Source organism: Psammomys obesus, unplaced genomic scaffold (genome assembly GCF_907164565.1).
Source record: "Psammomys obesus unplaced genomic scaffold, mPsaObe1.curated_primary_1811, whole genome shotgun sequence".
In the NCBI taxonomy this organism is placed as follows: Eukaryota; Metazoa; Chordata; class Mammalia; order Rodentia; family Muridae; genus Psammomys; species Psammomys obesus.
This window is the reverse complement of record NW_026596057.1, coordinates 9832300-9847927: the sequence shown is the minus strand read 5'-3', so window position 1 is coordinate 9847927 and position 15628 is coordinate 9832300. Positions and strand designations below refer to the sequence as shown.

At 40.0% G+C, this 15628-nt stretch overlaps 1 protein-coding gene across 5 annotated transcripts in view; it reads right to left on the bottom strand.

The window, feature by feature from the left end:
• Rabgap1l (RAB GTPase activating protein 1 like) overlaps positions 1 to 15628 on the bottom strand; it is a 648858-nt gene that overhangs the window by 13139 nt on the left and 620091 nt on the right. For all 5 annotated transcript variants that reach the window (XM_055624410.1, XM_055624412.1, XM_055624413.1 and 2 more), the window contains 2 exons: positions 9176 to 9286; positions 1787 to 1891 (listed from right to left, as the gene is read on the bottom strand). In XM_055624410.1, the coding sequence (XP_055480385.1) occupies positions 1787 to 1891; positions 9176 to 9286 (216 nt within the window). The remainder of the gene's footprint in view (positions 1 to 1786; positions 1892 to 9175; positions 9287 to 15628) is intronic.

The window sequence follows — 15628 nt, the reverse complement described above, 5'->3', positions numbered from 1 at the left end:
TTTTTAATTTTGTGAATGTGTTTGTGGGCATGCATGCATGTATGCTGGTGCCAGTGAAGGTCAGAAGAGGGTGTTGGATTCCCTAGACCTGGAGTGGCAGTTGGTTGTGAGCCATCTTGGATGTTGGAACGCTGATCCTCTGCAAGAACAGCAAATGCTCTTAGCTGCTGAGCCATTTCTAGACCATCAATCAAAATGTTGATCAATTTCCATAAACATCTACATTCAAGTCTTCCTGAGCCTCATAACTTAAAACCTACCACTTAAAGAGGTGGAGAAGGCTTTCTGATCTATGAGGTGGAATACATACAAGTGGCCCTGTAATGAAACTGCTTCTGCTTCCCAAGGACTTGATGAATGTATTGCTAAGTAAGCATCAGCTCAGAAGCTGTCTTTATTGTGATCTACAAAAAACAAAACCAAATAAACAAAAAAGCAAAACACCAGGGAGATACTGTGTTCTAAGTATGCTACTCTTAATGCTATGCTATACTTTGGTCTTCCATTCTACAGTCCCCATGACCACTGCTATTGCAGGGGTAAGAGGCTTTGAGGTCAGGAAGGGATAGAAGATAAGAACTCTTAAGAAGGAATGGAAGTTCTGGGAGATACACAGAAGGAGAAAAGTGACATAGCACAGGGGTATTTATTCTAGTCGGTGAAATGTTAAATTATAAATCTTACATTGCAGCCAAATTTGTATGTGTGTGTTTTAACCAGCAGTTATAGAGGTCTAGGTTAGAGGAAGACTAAGTGACAGAAAGGCTCAGGTACTAGGATTCTGTCAAGTTGTTCTCCAAACAGGAATCTAAACAAACAAACAACCCAGTGTATTGGTTAGTCTATCAATACACATACAGAATAAAAAAGATGAATTACTGGGGCTGAAGAGATGGCTTAGTGATTAAGAACAAATGTTCTTGTAGAGAACCTGAGTTCAGTTCCAAGCACTCAGATCAGGAGGTTCAACTGTCTGTAACTCCCAGCTCCAGGGGATCTAATACCTACCCTTCTGGCCTCTGTGTACCCACACATACATGAGATATACTCACAATGACACACACATATACGTAAATAGAAATAAAACAAGATGAATTCTTCCTATTCATAATTTCAGATATTGACATGAAGAATTCATCTTTATAACATATTTCAATAGAAAAAAATCACAGAACATTTTTATAGAACTTGGAAGGTGCTAATGACACACCTCTCCATATGTAACTTCACTGACACTTTTTTTCTGGCTGCTTAGATGATGGCCTTTGAAATTCTTGAGAATAAATTCAGTTTATAATTAGCATTACTGAATTTTTCTCAGAAGGAAACTCACTCGTGATTTCAGAAGACTTCTTCCCATGGAAGTCAGTTGTCTTAAGCAGGAGATGTCAGCTGTGAATAATTCTATGACATCATCTCCAGCACCGAAGAAGCTACTGATGGAGACCAAGGCTCCTCAGTGTCAGGCAGAGACCACTGTCAGCCTCCAGTTCAGCAGTGTTCATAGCTACTTCAGCAGAGTCAATGATGTTGGAGATATGACAGAAAATTTTCTAGATTCATCAATACTCTTGGATCTAGAAAAAGCTCAACATTCCTGCTAGACATCTCAGTGAAGGAAAACTCATAGAAGATGTTCAAAGGCAGAAATAGTGCTTAACACTGCGCTTGATTTAAGAGAAAAAAAATCAGTTTTTTACATTTATCTAATTTTATTAATTTTTACAGTATTATCAAATTCCTGTCAGTTTATCTACACACAGAAAAGCCTGCCTGGGCCTTTCACCTGGGCGGTCTCCTCCTCTTGCTTTCTCTTCTCTTCCTCGGTCTCCACCAACCTCTGCTTGGTCAGGAGGAGTTCCTTGTTTAGCACATCAGCCTTGTCTTCTGCCTGCGAGTCAGAAAACATGACAGCGGTAAAGAAGGGGCAGAGTCATGTGCATGCTTTCTCCAGTCTCACAACTGATTACTTCTACTCTCTTCCAGCTGACCTTGGGGGTGGATTTTTTTTATCTAGCCAATTTTATACAACCGCTTTGCTTCACATTATTCCGAATCCTTATAGAACAATGCTATACAGCTACATAGTTACTATATAGCTAGTAATGCCGAGGTTTGGAGAGATCAATCTGGGATTCAATACCTAACATATCAAGTAGGATTTGGATTTGGATTTGAATGATATTGAAGTCTGTGTTCTTTCTAAATGCTTCTGACACACTTTTCCCTGTCCCAAGAACACACACTGTGAATAGAAGGCCCTGGTGAGGAGGAGAGCCTTCCTCTAACAGAAGCTTCACGTTAAAAGCACACGAGGAGGACTCAGAGAGGACAAACTGGTCCACAGACAATATTTAGGTAGAAAAACTTTGACAACCAGCTGGGGTAAGCTAGCCCACAAGGTCACTCATATAGTCTCTGAGCGAATTAAGACATTAAGACAAACAACCTATTGAGAGGCTATGAAAAGCTGAACTTTGTACTGGAAATCCAGGTAGCCAAAACTGTGTTTCTAAAAGATTCAGAGGGGCTCAAAGACAGTACTTTCTTGTTAACTTGGATACAAAACCAAAATGAAGTAAAATTCCTCCTGAATATAGTTAATACACTAGCCTTGTCTGTTTTATACTGAGGCCCTAGCTTAACTCTGTGGTTCCAGTCACACGTTCACATCACAGTGAACAAGCCGGCCCCTCTCAGTCCCATGTAAACTTCCTCTGCTGTCTTGCCCCTCCTGTTACACTCCACTGCTCTGTAGTAAGCTGTGTGTGGGACTTAAACATCTTGCCACCATGCTTTAAACACCAGGAGAAATCACATATTTTTTTTTGCTTTTCACTGTGTCCCCGGCACCACAGCCACCCTGGGGATAGGGGTGATATCTTAAGTGGCTACTGGATGAATGGATTGGCCTTTCTAAGACACTGGGGAAGCAGATTGCATAGAAGGTGGCAGGGGGCTATGGGATGAGTTTAGCAGAGAAGAGCCTGAGGCAGAGGAGAGATAGCTATTTGAAGAAACTGTCGTAACTGACAGTAGCTAAACATTATCCAAGTAATCATGCACAGTAGCCAGGTGGCTTCTGTTTGTGTTCCTCATCTTTTCCACATGGCTAGATGGCTGGGCCAGTGCAGTCTACTGGAAACTGGCAGAGAATTGCAAGCCAGCTTCTCAGTTCTGACTGTCTTCCAGCTCCTGCCAGGCTATGTTCTAGTGGCCAGAACTGTCTCCAAAGCATTCAGAACTATTGGGTATTTAAGGTGAAAAAATTCCTCAGGCATCTTAAAGACTCAGCACATCAGGGGTGGGGACTCAGTAGACAGCCTGCAAGGCCCTGAGTTCAGTCTCTCTCACCACATAAATGGGATGTGAAAGAGCATGCCAGCAATCCCGGCACTCAGCAGGTAGAAGCAGGAGGATCAGAAGTTCAAGATTATTCTTGACTGTACAGTGAATGAGAAGCCAAGATGGCTACATGGTATACACACATGCACGCGCACACAGCACCACCATACCCTACCCTCACATCTCTTAAAGACTAAAATTTATTCCAATGCATTATATTTTAGGTGGGGAGGGCAACAGTGATTGGCTTAGTAGGTAGGCACTGGCCACCAACCCTGACAACCAAGTTCTATTCCTGGAACTCACATGGTAAGCAGAGAGAACTCACTCCCACAAGTAGTCCTCTGACCTCCACATTCATGCTGTGGAACAAGCATATCCCCATAAGCAACACAGACCAACGAATAGATATAAAAATGATTTTGAGCTTCAGGGGAAAAATCTGTAGAGCAGATGGGCATACTAAAATTAGAGACAGACCCAAAAATGCAATTTACAAAAACTGCAAGTCAAGTATCCATGAATTGCGGGAATCTCAGAGATTACAGGAGCTCAGCACTAACTTCTCAGAGCTGCTCTCCAGATGACTGAGGTGACTGACCGAGCAGGAGGCCCTCCACGAAGTCACGGCATGGTGTGTCAGAAGAAACCAACCATGCCCAAGTTCTCAAAAACTAACCAAATATGCTTCCCGCTGGCTCCAGCTCTACCTGAGAATATCGAGTTCTGCCAATAAAATAATATGGCAACAGCTTCCTCTGGCCACAACCCAGCAAATCTTACTTTGAAAAGAGAAGAATCCTAATATGCACAGTATACATGCTGAAGCAAATGTTTTAAAAATTGGAAGTCTTCAAGAGAGATAACTTAGCCTTTTGTCAACTTGAATTCTAGTCTATGAATACAATGCTACGCAGACCTCAGTGGGAAGCTTCTTGAATCTTGCAGCATCTCCAGCCTTCTAGTTTTGGGAATTATAAGTAACAGAAGCCCTTCCTTGTGAAATATTTTTAGCAGCACCTAGGTATTTATGCTGAAGATCCTATCACTTTTATGTGCATGTTGTGAGCCCATGACAGGCGGCCTTATGTAAGTTATTGACAAAGTATCCAACACACACAGTGCTTGCGTGCCTACATGTGACAAGTTTCACAGCCTTCTAGGAGACTTCATTCCAAGAGTTTCCTCTATGTTCAGCAGTGAAGTTGAGGCTACTCTACTGCCCACTGAAATAGGACCAGGTCTTAAACCTGACACCCTCTTTAAAAATAGGTTTCTGGATTTTTACACAGCCAAAAGTTTTGTACCTTGTTCAATCAGGCATTGTCTACAATGTTTAACAAGCATAACATTAAATAGATTTACTTAAATTCCACCTTTGGACCCAAATCATAAAATCTTCCTCATAATTTGATAGTCTGAGTAGAACACTATCAAGTTTTCAGTCATAACACTTACTGATATTTGAAGTTCAGATCACAGTTGATGGCTTCATTGACATAAATACAGGACAGAAATAGGGACTGCAATGCCTGCTTAATCACAAGTCAACCAGTAACCCGATTAAAGGCCTGAGTGGACAGGATGAGGATCTTAACACAAATGATATCTGAAAGAACTCACTCAGCCAATTGTTCAGTTTAGAACAAAACAAAACAATGTACCTCTCAAGACCTGGGCTTCTGGTCTGTGGCCAGAAGGAACTCAAACATATCTTCCATGGGAAAGCATTAATTGTATTTTTTCTTTCTTGTTCCTTAAGAGTAAGGGAGGGCAGAAAGGGCCCAGAAGCACTGAGATGAAGATGTTTCCTTGATGGTTTCTGGTCCCTGAGGAGTCCTCATTTAATAAGGAGTCTAAGGGTCAGTGGTCAGTCTTTAGAAGTGGAGAGCCCTCTGTCCAAGAGGACCTTTGTTGTCCAGGGCATTCAGGATGCCTGACCAGCACTACAGCGACACGGACAAGAAATGACTTGTTTTGAAAGTGTACCTATTCAGCATTTATGGTCTTACATACAACCCATTTTGATGTTGGTTAATGTTTTCTATTTTGATTAAAACTGGGTTCTGATATACTGAAAACAAAGGTCCTGGGCAAACAGGAGGAGCAGGCAAAGCCAGTCTTTTGACTCCCAGGCTGACGCACTTCCTTAAAGTTCAGCAGGTCAAAAGGCTGTGTGATAAGAAAAAACCTCCTGCAGAGGCAGAAACTGCAAAATCAGAAGTTAGAAGATATGCATGAGATAGCAGTTTTTATTCTTTTTCTATATAATTAGCCATAAAAAAAAGGTTCTAGGATATCACTTTAAAAGGCAGAGGGTACTGTGGATATAGTAAAGCAGGAAGGAAAGAAATAAAGGCATGATGGACTCTGTGTGTGTGTACATATGTGTATGCATGGGAGCCAAATGTTAGTGTCTTGTGTCTTCCTCAGAGTTCCTCAATTTAACTAGGATGGATGCCCAGCAAATTCCATTAACCTGCCTGTCTCCTTTCCCCCAGTGATGAGTGCAGACACATTCTGCTGTGCTTACTTAGCTTTTATATGTGTACTGGGAATTCGAACTCTGGTTCTCATGCTTGCATAGCAAACACGGTATCTCCTAATCCATCTCCCCTGCTCTTAGGATCCTTTCTAAAGGACCTGATACAATACCCATATCAAGTACAGAGATACTCAATAATTGGTTGCAGATAATCAATAATCAATAATCCATAATAACAATCATTTCAGACAAATCCAAAGGGATTCTCTTTAAGCTAAGATGACTTTTGAAATAATATCCCTTCATTTATAGTTATATGCTCTTATATGCAATGCATATTGTTTTTTAGCCTCTTTATTTAAAAAAAAATTATCCCAAAAATGTATTTTACATAAGAGCTATCATTTTCCACTACTACTGAACAGCAGGTAATTTCTATAATTTATTTCTTATAAGTAGTTTGTAGTAAACAAACTTTCATGTTCAATTAATTTTAAATTAAATCTCTGTTTTCAAAGAATAACTTTCCAAGTTGGAATAGGTCAGTTTTTTCATTTCTGAAATGAGGGCTCTAATAAACCTTGCCTCAAGAGTTGAATTATCACTAAGGAGAAAAAACTATTTTGCAACATTAAAGGTGTACGTGTGGTTTCTAGACACAAAGAGAAAACTTGAAGTCTCACCCCACTGGGTCCAGTAAGTGAGAACACTTAAAAAAGATCTGAGGCTCAGGGTGAAAGTGAGAAGCTAAAACTCCAACAAAGCGAGTAGTGGTGGTGTACATCTTTAATCCCAGCACTTGGGAGGCAGAGGCAGGCAGATCTCTGAGTTCGAGGCCAGCCTGGACTACAGAGTAAGTTCTGGGACAGCCAGGGCTGCACAGAGAAATCCTGTCTCAAAACATCAAAAAACTCCCCCCCACACACACACAAAAACATAAATGAGCCAAAAAAGGGAAAGAAATTAATAAAGAATAAATGATTCAAAATGGTAGTATCAGGGGCGAGTACGCTCACCTGGAAAGCAAGTATGAATGAATACAAGACTTTCCATGTAGCCCTGCTTTCCTGAGATCAGGCTGAACTGAACCTGACTGAATAGGTACCTTCCTCAGCTCTGGCTCTTGCCACATGCAATACTTCTATCAACTGTCAACTGGAGCAAAACGAATAGAATTTGTAGTTGAAAGGGACTAAATGGACTTCTCTTTCTACCTTCTAATTCCCTGTGCTCCAAACAGCCTTATTTGCCTTTCTGTTTGTTTTCATTTTCAAAGTCAATTTAGGGGTTGAGGATGTGGTTTAGTGGTAAAGTGCTTGCCTAGCATACCTGAGTCTTGGGGTTCAATCTCTAGCTCTGGGCAGAAAAAAAAAAGGTTTAATGTTTATTCCCACTGCTTTTTTCTGCCTACTATTATTGTTCTGCTTAATATTTAGATCTTATCTCTCATTTAAAAACTTTTGACTTGGAGCCGGAGAGAACTATATTAGGAGCACGTACTACTTTTGTATGTGTACCCACGTAGCAGCTCACAAAGGCTAACTCTGGTCATAGGTAATCCATCTTCCTTCTTTGGCCTCATCAAATACTAGACACACATCTTATAAAAACATTTAAAAAAAATTAAAAACGTTGAGTCCTAAAATTAGCTGTTGAAATTGGGAGATAAAAAAGTCAAGACAGAGGCCACTTTAAACCACCCTTTAATTTTAAGCAGATGATGTTATTAGTGAATTTGTATTTGGATCCTATAAATATACAGACAACACACACAGAATAATGATTTACTCTTTGAGACTGAGTCTCAGTTTTTCTGATCATGGTCTATCTATTCTGAATATTTTCACTTTAGAAGGCAGAAAATAGTATATTTAAAACTGTACAAGACTGGTTCCATCTTTAGCAATGATCTCTGAAAATGCTTACAAAAGAAAACAGGAAGTTCAGAGCCTATCAGCAAAGTTGTGAGGAATATGGGAAGCCAAACAAAGGGTTTCCTGGAGACAGCCACCAGGTAATGAATACACACTGCTTGCCTTAGTTAGGTTACCCCTGCTGTGATAAAACACAGTGACCAAACGCAACTGAGGGAGGAAAGGGTTTATTTCGGCGTACACTTTCAGGTAAGCATCCATCACCAAGGAACGTCAGGGAGGTAACTAAAACAGGCATGGACCTAGAGGCAGGAGCTGATGCTGAGGCCATAGAAAAATGCTACTACGCAACAACTTACTAAGCCTGCTTTCTTACACAACTCAGCACCACCTGTGCAGAGGTGGTGCCACCCATAAGGAACTGTCCCCTCCCATGTCCACCAAGAAAATGTAATACAGGCTTGCCCACAGTCAATGTGGTGGGCATTTTCTTAACTGAGGTTCCCTCTTCCTAAATGACTCTGGCTTGTGTCAAGTTGACTTAAAAACTAGCCAGCACAGAACTGAAGGGCTTTCTGAATTCCTACATCATCCCTATGAGGTAGACACTTTTTAGACCTATAGACTGACAAAGAGCAGCTCAGGGTATAGTTAGGAAGACTCACACGAAGGCAGTCTGCCTTTAGCCACCAAGATGCCTGTCAACTCAGCAGTCCAGTTCTTCAACGGTGTCTTTTGTTGTTTATGAGATAGGTTCTTATGGAGCTTAGGCTATCCTAGAAGCTGAACTCCCAATCCTTCTGCCTCCACCTCTTGATTACTAGGATCAAAGAAGATGTGTACCACTACACCTGGCCCTACTCTTAATGTATGTGCTTTATAGAAACTTCTACATGTCATAGATGAGAACTATTACTGTAACAGGAAACTGCCTCCAAATGTCAAGTGGCCTTAGCATGCTCTTGCTGACTAATATTTCAAGGTAATTATCCTAGAAGCTCTTGGTTTAGGAAAAGTACCGGCAAGCGAAAGAGTCGCCTATAGGATTTAGAAAAGTAAGTCACACAAGCTGTTTGGAAGCAATCCAAACCCTTCTCTAAGACTTGCGTTTTCCACTCTCTGTAATTAGCACAAGCCGTCCCCTCCCACCTGCCACTCACTCAATCACCAATCCAGGAGCACACTCATGTCAAGAGCAGAGAAAGCACAAGGGTGATGGAGCATACCTTTAACTCCAGCATTTGTGAGGCAGAGGCAGGTGGATCTCTGTGACCTCTAGGCCAGCCTGGTCTACATAGTGAGCTCCAGGACAGCCAGAAATACATAGTGAGACCCGTCTCAAAAAACAAAAACAAAACAAAAAATAAATAAAAACAAAACAACAGAACAAGCAACACTTCAGGAATACACTGGTCCTCACCATCAAAGAAGCTGCTGTAGCATCATTTCTATACAGTGAATGGCAACTTACCTGATCCAGGTCATTCCGCAAAGCAATTTTGCTTGTCACTAGTTCATGGGCAAGGTCATCATTCTCTTGTTCCAACCTCATGCTGGCCTCCTGTAATCTTCGGTTCTCCCTCTGAAGGAAAAGAGCAGGAGCCGGAAGAACACATTAATGCCTGCACGTAGGAGTATAAAGTGTCAGGGCAAAAACAAGCAACAGCAACAGAGTGAACTCTCAAAGGTGTGAAAGAGAAGGCGCAGTGGCACAGAGGGCAGGTTGCTGTCTGGGAAACAACTGAGTTTAGGCAGCGGTGCGGATGCGATTCTCTACCAATGAAGCTTAACAAACATCCCCTAAACTCCCCACAGAACTTCGTTAGATAAGACGCGCCACAAAGAGCAGGATTTCCAAATGTGCCCTCAATTATGGGAGGTTTTCACACAGACCTAGAACACAGACAACAAACAATCCTTGTTTGAAACATGCACAGTTTGACCTCTAGAGAAATAGTCTACAAGACACAGCAGGAACGATGCTGGTCATTTTTTTTCAAATTGTTTTTCCAAGATGAGGGACCAAATAAATTGAAGCTGCTTAAAAACACTAAACCTAAAGTCAAGATACATGGGTTCAAAAAGAAAAAAAAAGACATGCGAGTTTGTGATTCTGCTATCAGCTGATTGTTTTATTATTTAAGATATATTTATTTCTGTAAGTATCTGGTTTTGTGTTATGGAGAGCAATGGGCCCTGAAATTTTTTTGTCTAAATCTTTAGTCTGTTTTCTTCAAACCAGATTTAAAAATTCTAGGTAAAATACAACACTGAGTTGATTTTTCCTACTTTGAACTCTTAAGGAAAGTCTAAAAGTTATGATGAGTGAATTAAGTGGCTGACTCTTCTGAAGCAAGGTACCTCTTTAACCAGCCATTGTGATCCGTGTATGCAAGTCAGTTTTCAGGTAGCTGCTTACTGGTTTATATTGCATACTATCAAAAGTGTTTTCTTTGCTATAGTTGACAATAGAGAGTCAAAAGGGGACCAAGAGGAAGAACTTCAGTGTAAAAGCTCCTTTTGGTTTTAGATTTATACTCTTGACAGTGTTTTCTAAAAAGGTGGTAAGCCCAGACAAAGCACTGGTTGTAAAAAAAAAAAAAAAGAAGACAAATGTATGTTCTGGAAGATGGTATGTCAGTACATACTGAAGGTAGGGATTAATTTTATCTGCTGCAGAACAACCTGGTGTTTGTTTCACAAACAGAAACAAACCTCTAATAACCCACTGCCATCTCCATTTCTGAAGAAAATATATAAAACAGACGTTAAGAGCAAGGCCTGAGACATTCACAGAACCCAAAGACCCATAAGCAGGGAAGGTCGGCAGAGAAATTAAAGGGTAGATGTGCAATCTGACTATGTCTTCTCTTTTGGAAAAAAATGGACTGAGACAATTGAGACATATAAAAAACTTACAAAACATCTAACAAGAAACAAAAGATGAAATTTCAAATTACTCAAATATTTTAAAGAAAATTTGTGTTAGAATTCCATATTAATATAAGTTATCTAATAATCACTAGAAATCCCATTTTTATATTTTTATATGAATGATAGATATTAGCTATAGGCAGTGAGTTAGTTTTGGCATTATCTTTCTCTTCTTGAAATGCTCCCAGGTTTTCCACATGAATATAATACAGTCACTGTAGGATTTATAAATTTTTTGTTAAACCCCTCAACCCAGAATTTCAATTCTATTAGAAGGGATAAAACACTAAAATGTGAAGAAGAAAAAAATGTCTACTGCTTAAGCAAGGTTATTTTCTACACAAAACCATACTGTATCTTTTCTAGGGACCAAGACACAACTTAACACCTGAGAAATTCTTCTCTGTCCCGTGTTCCTGAAAAGACAGTGTTCCCTGGATCAGCAGGGCATCCTGTATATGTTAAAAGTCTGTGTTCCCACAGCTCTATGCTCCCACTGAAGTATATAGGTAATTTATAGAAACAGAGGGGTCTGAGGCTAAGCTTTTGCTGATGGAACCCAATTCCTACAGGGGGCTGGAGAGTTGGTATTTCTGGGACATCTATTACTTCTCTGTAGAAACACCTTATGCATTTGCAGAAAGCTTAGATTTTTAAAAACACATTTCAGAAACCTCTTCAATAAGTGGCCTCCTTGCCAGGAAACAACAGTAATCCAGCATGATTTCAACATCACATATTTCACAAGGCAAGCCACTTGGGTGGGGAAGAGATTTTTCTCATTTCTCGATAAATCCCTTCAAGAGGCCAAGATAAGGCTCCTTCACCCCATTCCTGACTTAAATGTTCTAATTCTTTTGAGACAGTGCTCACAGAATGTGGAGATACAAAAATGCTTCCTCAACTATTATTTACATCATATTAAAATGCTACCAGTTTTTCAGGTTGTGTAAAACTGAGTTAACCCGCAGGTAGTTATATGATGTCCATGGGAAAGTTTGAGTATGTAAAAGAAGTACCAGGTAGCAATTAGATTAGAAGCACAGGCCTGGTGGATTATGTATTACAGAAGCAAGCTGTGAACAAGCACAGCTGAAGTTCTGACTGGAAACTTCTCATTACTGATGAAACTTGAACCCTTCATCACAGACACACAACTAAAGGGTTAAGAAGAAGGAAGACTCTGTGAAGAAGTCAGTACCTGAGAGTCCCTAAAAAGCAGACTGGCCCATGAGACATGCCTACTGGCTTTTGCTTTAGCAAGCAGCTATGGTTCGGTGTCTGCGAAGCAAGCAGTGGGAAGTGTCAGATGCCTGCTCTGCACTCACAGACAAGGGAAAGCAAGCTATGGGGCCAAAAATGCAGTATCATCCTCCAGCACGAAATCCTGGATAACAAGGCATCCTCATGCTGTGGCAGAGGCATGGAATGCTACAAAGTGTACCATGAGGGTCTGCTGCTGACAGCAAAATTCCCTATGATGAACTTGCCCGTGGATTAAAGCAAATTATAATGCATAGGTGTCTTTTCCAGTCTTCCCTGTGGGGCCAAAACTATTTTCAGAGCTGACTATTTTGAAAAAGTTTTCCCTTCACAGTACACTGGGGGACAAAGTTGGGTTTGACAGGCTTGGTCCATTTCAAAACAAGCTTCTGCCCAAGGGAGAGACTATGAAATCAGCTGCATAACTTCAGTCAGTGGAGAGACACACACAGTGGACACTTGTGAAAGCAGATGTGCTGTAATCTCAGAGCCAGGAAACAAATTAGGCAGATGGCTCCTCTTTCTTTTCAGAAAATACTACAGGAGGCACAGGTTATGTAACTCCCAGATCACACTTCTGAAACTTGCACCATCCACAACATAGTTGATACCATTTGAACAGAAACATACAGCTTTGCTCAGTCTCTCCCTCCTTCGCACAGGACTTCCACAGCTGGGGGAGTCTGGTTAGTAACTATTAGGAGGATGATACCACATTTTTTAGAGACAGACACTAATACAGACATACACAGATTGAAAAAAAAACAACTTACCTCCTCAAAGGTCATAGACCAACTACCGTTTTCAACCATAGGTACAAAGACAATTGAAAAAAAAAGGGATATCCAGTGAAATTGCACACCTTCTAATACACGTAGGAAATGGCAGTGACAGAAACAGACACTGGTTAATACTCTGCCGTTTGTTCAGAATGTCACCGAGTGAAGTTCTCTTTGGTATTGCGAGAAAAGTATACTCGAGGCAGCCAGTGGGCAAGTCTCAACTCAGAAAGATTCAGGCTTGAAAACTCCTCCCTTTCCACACTGCTATTTGCAGTCTGCATGACTTATGAACATGAAAATGCTGTGTGTGGAAATATTAGCCATTGCAGGCGACTTGTTGATTTTGTGTTAATACTGGGTGGGAGGAACTTCCTCAGAGGCAAGATTGGAAGCTTTGAAGAATAGTTTTCTTTCTGAAATTGCTAAGCAGGGGAAAGCAAATGTAAAACTTTGTCTTTATTTCTGGGGACTGAAGTTTTGGTGAGGCCACCTAAGGGATGGTGAGGAGAAACCAGAGAAATGCTAACTGGAAAAGAAATGAACTCAACTATCAGGGAAAAAATGATGCAGAAGGAAGTGACTACATAAACCTTACATAATAGTTTGGGTGTTGTCTGCTTCTATGATGAATTCTTGGCAGATGCTCCTAAAAATATTTAAGGGTCAGAGAAAATGTTTCTCTCATAGACCCAGCACAATTTTATTAGCAACAAAACTGGCAACTTTTGCAAGTTTTCTTTTGGACCCGTCTTTTAAAAGAGTTGATCATCATACTTAGATTTTTCAGAAGACAGCTTTTTTGATCTACAAAGAAAAATGGCTATAGATGAAATGCTTAGATATCTATTTCACCTATAAATGAAAATTTGAGAGACGCCTCTGGATACTGTAAAACCATGTTTTCTTCCTTGTCTCATCACATTCAATTCATCTTTCTTATAGAGATTTAGACATTTAAAGTGTCAAACTACAAACAAAATTTTGTCAGAAATAGCTACAGGTGGCAAAACATAGTGTGTTTCTTTATGTATTAAAAACAAACTGCCAGGCAGCAGTGCTTCATGCCTTTGCTCCCAGGACTCAGGGAAGCACAGGCAGGTGGATCTCTGTGAGTTCGAGGCCAGCCTGGTCTAAAGACCAGGTCCAGGACAGCCAAGGCTACACAGAGAAACCTTGTCTCAGAAACCAAACCAAACCAAATCAAACAAAAACAAACCCAAACCAACCAACCAACCCACCAACAGACCAACCAACCAACCAACCACCCCCCAGGAACCTTAAGTGATATTTTAGTAAAGGAGAGCAAATGTTTCAACACCTCTGCCACATTTCCATAATGAAATGACAGTCACTGTGCAGAAGCAGCCATGGGGAAACAAAAATGCAATACACTAGTCATCCAGATTTGGCCCACAAGCCACTGTGGCTTTCTATTCTAGCACACAAATAAATTAGACTTCATAGTGAGTTTCCAGGTCAGCCTGTATTAGTGTGAGACCTGGTCTTCAAAAATACAATAACTAACAAAAAGTAAATACTTATAGATGATATAGAAACATTATTGTCATATAGTTTTCCCGATTCTAACAGGAATAATAAGTCTCTAAAAATACAAGAAAAACATTGGCAGACAGTGGAGATCAAGGAAAACACACTAAAAAATTCTCTCATGCTTAGCACTTTTAGAGCTCCACATGTGAAGTGTAAATGCGTCAGGGGCAACAGGATCAGAAGCCATCTGCTTCTCCTTAGCCACATTCTTCAGCAGCCACAATAGTAACAGAGCTATTCAGGCTCAGAAGAATGTGGAACCTTCTCCAGTCTAACATACTGATAAATAAATTCTGTTTACTACAGGTGAACAGAAACCATCTTCGTTCCTGTTATTATTCATTAAAAGCACCTTATTTCACAGGATTGGTATTCCCAAAACCCAACAACAGTCTTTGTGATAATAAAGAAATAGCACAGATACTTATTTTCATTTGCAGAATAACGTATTTCAAGGGTAAATTTACTTCTCCTAATATCCATGAGTAAGGGAAGGCCCAATACACTAATGTAAAAAACAAACTGCCACCTTCTCTTAAGAAAAAACTTAGTGTGATTTACAGAACTCATTAGAAAAATCATTCCTATTTGAGTTATATTTTGTTCAGATTTGGATTGGTTTGGTTTGCTGGGGATCAAATCCAGGGGCTTCCACATGCTAGGCAAACCCTTCCACCATTGAGTGACACTGCTTGACTTATATTTAAAAAATTTACTAGCCTAACTAAGCTCATGAAGGCAGTTAAACATTCTACATTTAACTATCTTGAACATGGCTAGGTTAGCTCTAAATTATATATTTATAATACTATGTATGTCAAACTCAACACAGTTTAAGCATTCCACAGTCTTCCCAGGATCTTCCCCTACATAAGAGGCAGCTTTTACTAAGCTTTGGGAAATTCACTGAATTTAATTAATTACTAGTGTTTTTAAAGGCCTGACCACATTAGGTATCAATACCTCTTAATTAAATAAGAAAAAGAATGTATCTTTCTCTAAATGTAAATGATGGCTGTAGTTCTCTAGAAGCATCTCTAATGTTATATGCTTTGTGGGTTTGATCACTAAAACATTTTAAATACTCACAAATTTATATATTTATATATTTTCTGGGGACATCATTAGCCACATCCATAGCTCACATTTGACCCCATCTGAACTCAAATTTACAAACCCAAAGATCAGATAAATAAACAATATCATATACATTTTACCAGGTAAAGGTGGAAGATAAAAGAGGTTTAAAAGAATACTGTATTTCACTCTCCACAAAGTCTCCTTTCTCTCTTTTGGAATCTGATGGAATTAAATGGAAAGATACCACTAAAGGCTTTAAGCAGTTGTTTGAGGGTTTCTTGGATCTCAATGCAAACTTGATGCTGGAATAGGCA